The sequence below is a fragment of the Leuciscus leuciscus genome (assembly GCF_965113295.1).
Source record: "Leuciscus leuciscus genome assembly, chromosome: 15".
Lineage (NCBI taxonomy): Eukaryota > Metazoa > Chordata > Actinopteri > Cypriniformes > Leuciscidae > Leuciscus > Leuciscus leuciscus.
Genome location: NC_138739.1, coordinates 31,873,080 through 31,885,540, shown reverse-complemented (window position 1 = coordinate 31,885,540; position 12,461 = coordinate 31,873,080). Strand labels below are relative to the sequence as shown.

Sequence of the window (12,461 nt, the reverse complement as noted above, 5' to 3'; positions counted from 1 at the left end):
TGTAGTTGAGATGTGATCTTCTCCCAGAGTGTAATGGAGTGAGATCATTTAACTGGGATCATATCAAAGATGTCGAACCGGTTGAGGTTCTGGTGTACTTCATGTTGAAAGGTTGAAGATTAAATTAAAGAGCTGAGAACACTTTAAACTCCCTTTAAAGGGTGAGTTGGTCTTTTATAATAGGGTAGTAGACAGATTGTTCCCACATGAAAGTGGGAACAGATTCACAAATTAAAAAGACGAGTAAGAGCATCTATCAAAAACAGGTTTAACACGCATATTATGGGATGGAAAGGCTTTTTTGTCAGTCTATTCATGTATGCACAAAGGCATGTAACTCGCGCTAGACTTCTTTTGTAAATTTAACAATAATAACCTAAAAAAAACATGAAAATGATGAAGAAGCCCAGCCCGTCTGCTTTAAAAAAACTTTCATTAATACGGCAGATAATGAGTCCTTAGTTGTAGAAAACAATCCCAAAACAATGTCCTCAGGCTAATAAAAAACATACAAACACGCTCTTAAATGGCCATCATCACATTTACAATAAATCAGCAAATGAACAGAAAATGTCAGTGACATCATTCTGAAGATTCCTTACTGAACTCTGAGATATGCCATCATGCACAAAACCCCCTGAAGCTAACGTCAGAAACACGGACAAATCCTGTGAAGAACAAGTCCTTTCACGACTGGCCAATTCTTCAATCTTTCTCAAAATGTTTTGCACATTTAGGCCATAAATCCATGTCAATCATGCTAGAGTTTTTCACATCCTTCCTTAATCAACAGATGCCATCAGCAATAATTAAGAACTGTTATGGCAGCTTAATGCATTGTTTTATAAGCCAAATAAAGGGGGGATTTTATGATGTAAGTGTTGGTGAATTATGACTCCCCGTTTGACTTTTATGTACACTGTATCTTTCACATGATTAAAAGATGTCCATTAGTTATATTGGTGCCCTTCACGCTAATATTGCAGCAATTTTCCTGAAATTGAAGAGTCACAAGCAGCTAGAATGGTGAGTTATGTCAATAACTGGGTATATGAATATGATAAAAGAAAATAATACACTACCGTTTAAAAGCTTTGAGGCCAGTAAGATTTGTTTTATTGTTTTTGAAAGAAGTCTCTCTGCTCAACAAGGCTGCATTTATTTGATTAAAATATTATTCAAATTTAAAAATGACTGTTTCTATTTGAATATATTTAAAAATGTAATTTATTCCTGTGATCAAAGCTAAACATTAATATTTCAAATCACTTTGATTAACATTAAATCTCAGCTGGACTGCTGAATTTCAAAACAGTAGTCTGGTTTGAGCAAGAATGCAATGCAGACAAAACATGGCTTGTGTTTTGCATGCTTATCAGACATAAGCCGGTTTTCCCAGTGTAAAACAGTGGGAAAAACTGTTTCACAGTTAAAATGAGCTGGTTCAGTATTGATAAATTATAAAAAATAAAAATCAAACACTGGATTCATCTTTGATCCAAAGAAGCTTTTCAAGTTGAAAAGCTTGTACTGTCATGTTGTACTATCATGAACTGCCTGTCAGACACAACAATAACAGATTGTACTGCAGAAAAAACTGCCTACTAAGAAACGACTTATACAGAGGTCAGAGAACAGGAAGATCTCCATTTCTGGAAACACAAATAGCTCTGAAGACATGATATCCACAATGGACAGTCCCAAAGAACCACTTGAAAACGGAAAATTCCCAGATTCTTCTCAAGACCGCAGATGATAGCTTTACCACATTAAGAGGAAGCAGGAAAGCTTTGAGTACAAAAGCATCTGTACCTGAGATAAGCTCGTAGAGGTTGTATTTGTACAAGACATGATCCTGCTCCTCGAAGTGCAGCGGCCCTTCACAGAGAGCCCGACACTCCACATCTGCACGATAATACTCGGTCAGAGCCTCTTCAAAGAGCGTCACAGACTCTTCGTAGTTGCCTTTGTCGTACAGCTTCACCCCAGCAAAAAAGGCTCTCTGTAAATACAAACATGCACTTCATGATACCGAACTTGGTGTTTCAGGCCTTGTAGGGTGTTTTTGTAGGTTCAAGAAACATCAAGCAGTGGCGTAATTGGTAACCATAATTCTGGCAACCGAAAAAAAATTATGAACAATTTTTGGTTTCAGCTGAAACACATTTGGAAGGTTGATTTGACGTTTTTAAATCAATCTTCATTCTGATGAACCGAAATCTTTTAATATATGCTGTGCACAGTTGATGCGTGAGAAAAACTTCACTAAACTTGAATGTAGCATGCCCGCCATCCAATAATCGTTTATTGTTCATTTTGATATGAAAAAGTCACGACTTTTAAATTCTGTCAATTCAAACAATAAGGGCCCTATTTTAACGATCTGAAACGCAAGTATCAAGCGCGAAACGCAAGTAACTTTGTGGGCGAGTCTTGGGCGCTGTTGTTATTATACCAGCGGGATAAATGACTCTTGCGCCCGACGCAAATCTAAAATGGGTTGGTCTGAAGTAGCTACGTTACTCATAGGTGTGGTTTGGGTGTAACGTGAAATAAACCAATCAGAGCGACATCTCACATTCCCTTTAAGAGCAGGCGCGCTTGTTCCATGGCGGTTTGCTATTATAACGGCGGATTTGCCAGGCGCACGCCAGGAGCGGTTCACAGCCGAGGAGACCGACGTTCTCGTCAGGGCCGTAAAACACAGAGAAGTGACATTGTATGGGGATGGGAGAAACCCACCCAAATTAGCTTCGGTTAAACAGGCGTATATAAATTTGGGTAAATGTGTAAGCTAGATTTATGCCTATTTTTTCACATCTTCATGGACACAACAATGATTTCCCTCGTGTGTTCATATTTTTCCTTGTAATAATGTATGGTTTTCTAAAAATGAGAACTGCTGCGTCTGTATGTAGATGAGATAAGCAAAGTGTATGTGCGTTGTGCACACGCTACATTGATTATGGCCAAGCATGCACCCTTAAAATAGCATATGAATTACATGTGCAACCAGTGGCGGAATTGTTTTCTAAGCCTGCAAAATAGCACCAGGGAATGTTTGCGGCGGAACACGGCTTCTCTTTGCGCTGAACCGCCCCGAAAGCGTAAGTTAATTTCCTAATTTACCGACGTGCGTCTGTGGAGGGAAAAGTCTGCTGTGCGCGGGTGCAAAATAGGAATGATACATGCGTCGGTGTACAAAATCAATTGCGCTGGGTGCAAGATAGGGCCCTAAATGTCACTGTTTAATGTGGTGTAGCAGATCGCTGTAGCTGCTTGCACGTGAACCAATCATCTCTTCCTCTTTACTACAAGTTATAGCATGACATGAACATGAATGAACATCAGAAGGTATGTTGGACGATACGAAACAACTTCTCACGTAATCACTCAATCAGTGTTTCAACCGCGGCAAGACGTCAGTAAATCAGCAAGTAAACAATGTCACGTAAAGTTACATTTACCCTAGGAAAGCCATTCAAGTTTTTATTACAGCCACAATTTAAATGTTTATATTTCAACAACAGATTAATATATTAATAAAAAAGTTGAATTTAAATGCAATTCATTTTTTTATAAACTCAGTTTTTATTTTAGCATTGACTATTAAATCAAGTTTCATTTTGCTTTCGTATTTTGGGTAAAAGAAAACAGTGCAAAAGATTTCAGTGCATCACTAGTAACTGGTGTCGACAGTCACTCACTTGATGTGGGCGGGATTCCCGGTCAATGAAGTGTTCCTCTTTTACACCCTTCTGGGCTTTGTACTGCTCCAGATCCTCACCCATCTCCACATGCTCAGGGTTGGCCTGGAAATACGTATGAGCAGCAGACGCAGCTTTGTCCAGTTGCCTAAGCTGTTTCAAACAAAGAGAACACAGAAATGTTTTTTAAGAAATGAACTCTGGAGGCCCTTTCTTGTCGCAATTTTGAAATGCACTATTCAAATATTGAGAAATTACATTGCCAGTATGTGAAATAAAGTTGTAAATGCGAGATCATGTCCCAAATTATATGTAAGAAATGACCACATCATGGTCTTCCAGTAATGAAAGAGACAACTATGTACCACAACTAGTTCACGACAAATTATTATCAGAGTTAATAGAAACCCTGTTAAACAACATAGAACAACATATTTTAACCAATTCGGACAAGCATAAAAATGTATTCTGGTCTGAACTGGTCCTTTCAGAAGTCATGCTCATCTTGGCCTCTAAAACGGATTACGAATTTAAATAAATAAACCGGGGACTTTTTGATCAATAATTCCAATGAATTATGCTATATTACTGGAAGAAAAAGAAAAAAAGTCAAAACAAGTTCACAGAAGCCATCAGCTGTTATTTTTCAGCTTTTATGAACTGCAGACCTCAAATCTGTTCGGCAGATCTTGGATTGTCATCTGTTTCTTTAATCCTTCATAGGATCAATATATTGTATGAAAAAAACTCTGTTTTAAGTTTATACTTAATGACTCATTACAAAACAATGACAAAGCTGATGATTTCACAGAAGAAGAAAAACAACAACAACAGTATTGCATGGATCTTCTGGAATGTACTACAACAAATCACAAAATACACCAGAGGGCTATCAACCTCAAGACACTTTTAGGCTCAAACTGATCTTGGTTTCACTTTTTTGCATATCTTTCAACAAAACATTCTCAAACAAGTTGCATGGACCACATTATATGGTGGTTTATTATTCTTTATAAATCATCCTTTGGTCACTATTTGCTATTGTTGTGTGTAAAAGAGCAGCTTAGACATTTCTCAAAATATCTCCTTTTGTGTTCCACAGAAGAAAGTAAGTCAGACAAGTTCGCAACGAAATGAGACAGTGATGACAAAATGTTCATTTGTGTGAACTTTGAGAGACCATGGTGTGATCACATTTACCATTTCGTAAATCAAATCGAATTTTTGCATTTTCAGTCATCCAGTCATTTCAATAGAAATGCACGCAATCTGGAATTGTTCATGCAATTTGAAAGCTTCTTCGTTTGAAAGTGACTTCTTTGTGTGCTGTGCTACATACATCCCTACACTGTTGATAATAGACAATGGACATTTTTTGCAAATTAAAATTTGAGGTAATTTTTATAATGTGACTGCACCTTTAGTACAATGATATGTAGCTTCTGATATCTCCAGATACAACCATAGATGGACCAATGCACAGTAGAAAGGATGATCCTGAATCAACCGCCTCTTTTTTCCTTCTCTTTTGAGACTCAGCCAAGGTTTGGTCTTTTATCTGCTACGGAATGAGGCAGGGAGGCTAAAAGCTTAGGAGGATATGCTTGGTTACCTCTGAAAGGCCAAAGAGCAAGCTGGCGTCGACTGCATTCCTGTGTCTTCTTTCTACCACCCCCTCGTCCACACGCACTCTCGTGTCCCCATTGCGAATGGATTGCAAAGACCCTGATTGGATATGGGGGGTTTATTTGTTGCCAATCCAAATGCTGACCTGTCTGATTTTCTTCCTAAGCAGGTCAGATCCCAGGCTTGGCCCCTCTGATCCGACTGTGATGTTCAGTCACCTGGCCAGTTTAGCCCACATGCGGTACAGTAAGCTATCAAAAAATCCTCATGCCCTGACAAATCCTGTAATCGTCACTGAACAGTTACCAAAGAGTTCACAAGAGGTTATTGGAAAATGGCCCAGTTAGTCACAAAAGCGCAAACACAGCTAGGAATTAGCCTGGCTCGGCACATTGTCTGCTCACATTCACATCTCGCGCAGCTGCATCTCAATTTTATTTACCAAAAACTTGCATTTCTGAGACTTCAAAGGTTTAAACCTCCAAATTTAGTTGTATTCATATGCGTTTGATGTTTTTATATAAAATCGTTGCCTCACAAATACTAGTCATGTTTCACTCTGCCAAAAACCTGGTAGACAAAGGGAAGTAGAAGCACATGACTCTTTTACAACCAGCATATTTTAAGTGAATGAATGTTTTGAAGAAGCTAGTTTTCTTTGCAGTACAAAAACCTCCTACGCATGGTCTTAACAGCTTTAAACAAGAACTGTTCCTTAAGGCCTTGTGAACATGGCAAAATAATTTTCTGTCCTGAATGTTTTCTTGCACATTCTACACATCTAAATGCAGCTTGGGTGTGTATTACAAGGTCATTCCGCAGTGTTATAATATTATGTTGGCATAAACTAACATTATACAACATCGTATAACCTCACATAGCTTGACATAACATACAAACATAACATAAGCTAACCTAACATAACATGCATGCAACATAAGATAAACTAATCTAACATAAACCTAACAAGATAAACTATATAACACGTGCATCCAACATACAAGCGAACCTAAAATTACAACCTATAACATATAAGGTAACCTGACATAAGATAAGATAACCTAAAATTATATCATACAACCTAACATAAGATAACATAACTTAACATTACAATTAACATAACACATAACAAACAAACATAACATGCAACCTAACATAACCTATAACATATAAGCTACCCAGACATAACATAACTTAACATAACATATAACATAAGCTAACCTAACACGCAACCTAACATAACATATAAGCTAACCTAACATAACAAAGAACCTAACATATTATAACATTCAATCTAACATAACAAACTATAGCATATATGCTAACATAACACACAACTTAACATTACATACAACCTAACGTAACATATAACATAACATAAGCTTATCCTAACCTATCATATAACCTATCATAACATACATTCTAACATAGCTATAACTGTATAAGCTAACCTGACATAACCAAGAACTTAACATAACGTATAACATAAAAGCTAAAATAACATCACATAGAACCTAACATAACAACCTATAACATATAAGCTAACATAACATACAACTTAACATTACATGCAACCAAACATAACCAAATCTATAACATAAGCTAACATTACAAAGAACCTAACATGACAACCTATAAGTATAACATATAAGCTATCCCAACATTAAATAATACATAACATAACAACCTATAACATTATAAGTTACAATAAAATAGCATACTACTTAACCTAACCTAACCATCAAAAATGGGGTCGTGCTGTTCGTTTTTGAGACATGAAATAGTGTCACATGTTTGTCTTTAAGTGTGCGCTAGGCTTAATTAGCTTGACTGAAAGAGTAGCTGGAACAACATCTAAACAAAGACCTGAGTCACTGAGCCTGTTGCTAGCGAGTCCTCTGAAAACATTTTAGCTCACTTCTAAATTACTTCAACAGGTGGTTCTGCAGCTGTTCACTGTACACTTACACAAATCCAAAGTGCTGGCTTTACCAGATATTCTCAGTAAAACTGATTACATATAAACCTTTAGTATGCGTAAATGAAAGAAAATCCCTTCATTTTATATCAAAGGGATACACCCCCATAGACAAACATAGTGCGCAAGACGTTGAAAAAAGTGAAAACCGAACAACATGAACCAGTAGTTTGTTCCAAATTGCATAAACAGACTTCAGCTAACATTTGAGACTTTTGGGTAAATATTTTCCAGAGAGCACCTGTGGCCCTCGTAACTGCTCTTTAATATAGCCCACACCACCGAAGCTTTTTTCCCTGCATCTCCAGCCAGAGTTTATAAACCATTTACTCACTGGCTGTAAAAACAAAACAAAAAAAACATCATGTTTGATGTGGGATACAGTCGAAGCCAAGTCGAAGCATGCATGCATGCTTTTTTTTTTTTTTCAGATGAAGAATGTCAACAACATGTTTATAGGACAGCATATGCTTTTATGTACTGAGAAAACCAAGCTGTTTGGTGGAGATTTAAAGAATGTTTTAGGTGTTAACAAGAAAAGAGAGCATCCATTAATGTGCTTTTCTTGGACTAAGTGAACTACTCTAATATCTATTAAATTACTTTATTAATTTAATCAATTTGTTGTTGGAGCTATTAGTATTCATAATACACAATGCTAATTTAACTTTTAAATTTCCTTGTACTATAAATATTATCATAGGGCATTTACAAATACTATTATTCTTGGGTTAGAGACTGGATGAATAAACCTGATTTGTTTACAATTAAATATTCAATAATAAATAAAACTCAATTGTCAAATAGCAAATGAAAACATATAGTTTAATCAAAGGATAAGCTAATATTTAACATGTTCAGACAGAACATATTGTCTGAACAGTGATATGGCTTAAAGCTGAAAACTGCCATTGGCCTGTTTTCACTCAACACTAAGCAATAGAGAAACCACAAGAATCTATTCAAATGCACCAGAATCCCTATATTAAATCCAATGTGTTTACAAGAGGGGTTGATTTAGTTGTGTCTATTTTTCTGACTTCACATTAACCGTAATTCAATCACAAACATGTTTTAGAGTTTATAAAACTTAACCTAGCAATAATAAGAAGAAATAGTGGTAGTTTTGTATTTACAGAAGTAGTCCGTTTTAAAATTATATATTATTTTCAGAAATATAAACAGCAGAAATGATTGTATTTTCAAATTCAAATGCCATGTCCATTTTAAGAAAAATGCCTTAAATTTTTAAGTACAATCAACTTGGATGTTTAAGTAATTTCAACTTAAATTACATTAAACTGCCTTAAAAAAAATTAGTTGAATCTTGTATAACTTGAAAATGACTAAACTTATTTTGATGAGTTAAAGTGATGTAAAAATATATCTTGTCATAATTTATTGATCATATGATTTTATTGAGCAAAGCACTTATTCTATTTTATTTGGAAAACATCCACGAAATGTGACTGGTCTTGCCTTTCTTGCATCTACATCCATCCATCTGCTTTAAAATAAGAGGGTACCTAAAACTTTAAAGCCAAAATGTCATTTCTGTGCAACTAAAATGACCAAACATAACTGCATTTTTTCCCTCAAAATACTACGCTCGTCTTCAAACTGAACTGAGCTATTGTGACACAAAACATCAGGCTGCAACAGTCTCAATAGAGATCAATAGATCGCATTTTCTTCCACAAAGTCAGCTATGAAGAAAAATCCACTTTCTCCACCTAATTATTATTTATCCCCGTCTTTCTTCACCACAGCTAAAACCACAAAGTCAAACGGCTGTAGGGCACATACGACATGTGCTGCAGAAAACAGCCCAGACTTGTGGGAATCCTGTGGATGATGTCATACGTCTGGGGCGTGGCCTGTGCTGACACACACTAGCCCTTTTCTCTGTGCCTCGGGCCACACCCACTCCACACACATCTTGGTTTAATAAGGTAATGTCTGAGGAATGTCTTCAAAGCAGGATGGAACAGACAGCCTCTTTCATTAGAGCGAACACAAGAAGACATGGCATAGCTGGAAAAAGCAAAGAGTAAAAATAGGCCTACAATAATCCAGCTACTGTATGCTACCGCTCAATGGAAGTCTGTGAAGGTGGGATCTGGTATTTAGATGGTTTCTTTGGTCGTTTCTTGTTTAGATGAGGTGTTTGTCTGTAGTTGATTTGTTTGTACATAATTAGAGGGAAGTTAGTTGATTAGAAGTTAGATTAAAGGTCAGGACTGACTTGTAAGCCTTTTTCTTTGGTAAACAGTACTTCTGTTGTGTCTGAAAGAAAACCTTCAGACAATAACATCCCATACTCCTTTAGATGTTTCAATTTTGTATTTTTTGTAACACTTTACAATGAATTCATTTGTTATCATTCGTTTTTTGTATTTGGTATCATGACCTAACAACAGGGTTCCCACACCTTGGTTAACTTCAAATTCAAGAACCTTTCAAGGACTTTCCAGGTCCAATACCATCAAATTCAAGGACTTAATATGGGGACACATTTGTTGTGTTCAACAACAAACGTTGAGGTACCATCGTAGTAGTTTTGTGCACGCGTGAACGTCATGGCAACGTACAACACAAAGTACCTCACATGCAAAACACTTAACGTAACGCGTAAATGCGCGTAACTAACGTAAATCAAGCAAGATAGTGTGCATGGGCCAAGAAGTGTTGGTGAAATAACACTTTCATCCGACCAGAGGGAAAAATATGGAATTTTTCTAGAAAACTTCTTGCACAAAATAAATTCAAGCACATTCAAGCCTGTATCTATGTATGTTTATTTTCCAAAACTTTCCAGGGCCTTGAATTTTATTTTTTTTCAGATTCACAAACTTTCAAGGATTTTAAGGACCCATGGGAACCCTGTAACAATGAACAATAATTTTACAGCATTTATTAATCTAGATAGTTATTTCCTACATACAGTCATGTGAAAAAGAAAGTACACCCTCTTTGAATTATATGGTTTTACGTATCAGGACATAATAAAAATCATCTGGTCCATGGCAGGTCTTAAAATTAGGTAGATACAAACTCAGATGAACAACAACACATGACATATTACACTGTGTAATTATTCATTTAACAAAAAATAAGTCAAAATGGAGAAGCCATGTGTGACAAACTAAGTACACCCTCACTGCTTCCATAGGAATTAAGAGGGTAAGTAACTGTCAGGTGCTGCAAGTGATGGGTCCAATTGTATAGCCAAACGAAACACTCAGCACAGGTAAATCCAATTCGCATACTTATACTACGCCCTAAAAGTATGTACTCTTTTTGTGAAGAAAAAGTAGATACTTTTGAGTGTGTGGCAAAAAGTAGACAAGCTTTGGGACATACTATCACGTCATACAATTGCGTCTTTAACAGTTGCTCTCTGTCGCATCCTGTCACAGTAAACTGGCCTGTCAATCATCTAGTAGTAGCCTTTATTGTCCCTTAGTCACAAGTACCAGCGAAATTAGCCATCAACCTGTCCATACAAACATATACAATATGACAAGGGGGTAGACAGGACAGGAAGACAGGGGATTGAGGAAAATACAGCATGACATGAGGAGAGGTGAGGAGAAAAAGGCAACCCCCGGACTATGCTCCTAACACTACACTCTACAACATGAACTGTTGGGGATTGCATATCTGTAGATATGTAAGAGTTCGTGTATGTGTAGGCCTGGAGAGTCGCTACGCCTGGCATCATAATCTAGGTGCCTCAGTCCGCAGGATTGTCATAGCGATACACAGCAAGTTGCCATGGAGACAACCTTGATCAGGTCCCAGACAGAGTCAACAGTCAGCAGGTGTCTTTGGGGATTGGGGGAAGGAACGTAAGAGCGTCTCACGGCAGTGCTCTTCCGGGGTAGTTGTTGTTCCAACAGCGGCCTTGGCCAAGGCCAGTGCTGGTTGAGGGGGGCCGAAAGCAGATAAGATTGGGATTGTTTGGTCTTGGGGCGAGTAGCGGCATTCCAATTTACACGACTATTCTCCTGGTCCATTTTGGTCTCCGAATCGATCCATTTGCCTTTGCAAAGCTGTGAGTTTCTCCATGATGTTATCCATATTGTGGTTCATAGTCCCAGTCTGAGTGCTGACAGCTCTGCCCACAATCATGACAGGCAGCCTTGGGCTTTGGACAGCTGTCACTGTCTTCTTAATTCCTCGATAAACCAGGGCAATGCCTAATCCAATCCGCAGAAAACCTGTTATCATGGTTCCGAATAGGTAGATATCTTCAATGTCCTCCACGGAAAGAGCCGCCAGACACACGACCCGCCACCTCTCCCACGCGTCCATCGTGTAGCCAGCTGTGAACGTTCCGGCAGGGCAGTCAGGTTCCCCCGAACCCAAGCTTCTCGTCGAGAAGTTGGTGTCAATTGCGTTGAGAGACCAGTTGATCAAATCCATGATTTCTTAGTTTGGAGAGCAGTGCGGAGAGAGTCTCTCAAAGTACAAGACAAGTAGACAGTACGGGACAAGAGGAGCAAAGCAGGGGAGGTAAGGGGTAGGAGAGGGAGAGAAAATGCGACCGCCTTCGTTGAGAGCCAAAGCAAGAGCACAGTCACAGTTAAAATCCTCCACATTTCATTTCCAACCGTATCAGAGAAAAATGCAGAAGCACGTTGATCTGCAGTCTGCTCTAATTGGTTTCATTGGAGACTCTCCTCATATTAATGCATAATGATGCATTTAAAAGTGAATGGCCAAACAGATCTTTATAAAAGTCCACATTGTTATTGCAGATGAAATATAACACGGATAACATAAAATAGATATTTTTTTGGCAGGTTAAACTTTGATTAGTCACTCAAAACTTTATCTAAACCTCTCACCGTCGGTCGCGCATATCCGCCATGTTTTGTAGTTTTTTAACACTTTTTACTCCAAAAAGCAATGGGTTGTGGGCAACATTAACCTTTAAAGTGTGCACGGATTCACACTTGGAATATCCACCGGAAATAGTAGACCATCCGGGGACTTCTGGCATACTCTTTTCAAAATACTATGCTTTGGGACACACTTATTCTAATTTCACATACTGTTTAGGATGGATAGTATGGACATTGAGATGCAGGGCTGGAAAGCTAGAGGTTAGCAAGTGTGATCAACTCTATAAAAGCAGAAGTTTT

The 12,461-nt window shown here is 37.7% G+C and overlaps 1 protein-coding gene across 1 annotated transcript in view; it reads right to left on the bottom strand.

Annotated features, from left to right (window-relative positions):
• Positions 1-12,461, bottom strand: part of p3h2 (prolyl 3-hydroxylase 2) — a 49,046-nt gene that overhangs the window by 11,376 nt on the left and 25,209 nt on the right. Inside the window, exons 2-3 of the mRNA XM_082139837.1 lie at positions 3,708-3,860; positions 1,813-2,002 (exon numbers count right to left, since the gene is read on the bottom strand). Coding sequence (XP_081995963.1) covers positions 1,813-2,002; positions 3,708-3,860 — 343 coding nt within the window. The remainder of the gene's footprint in view (positions 1-1,812; positions 2,003-3,707; positions 3,861-12,461) is intronic.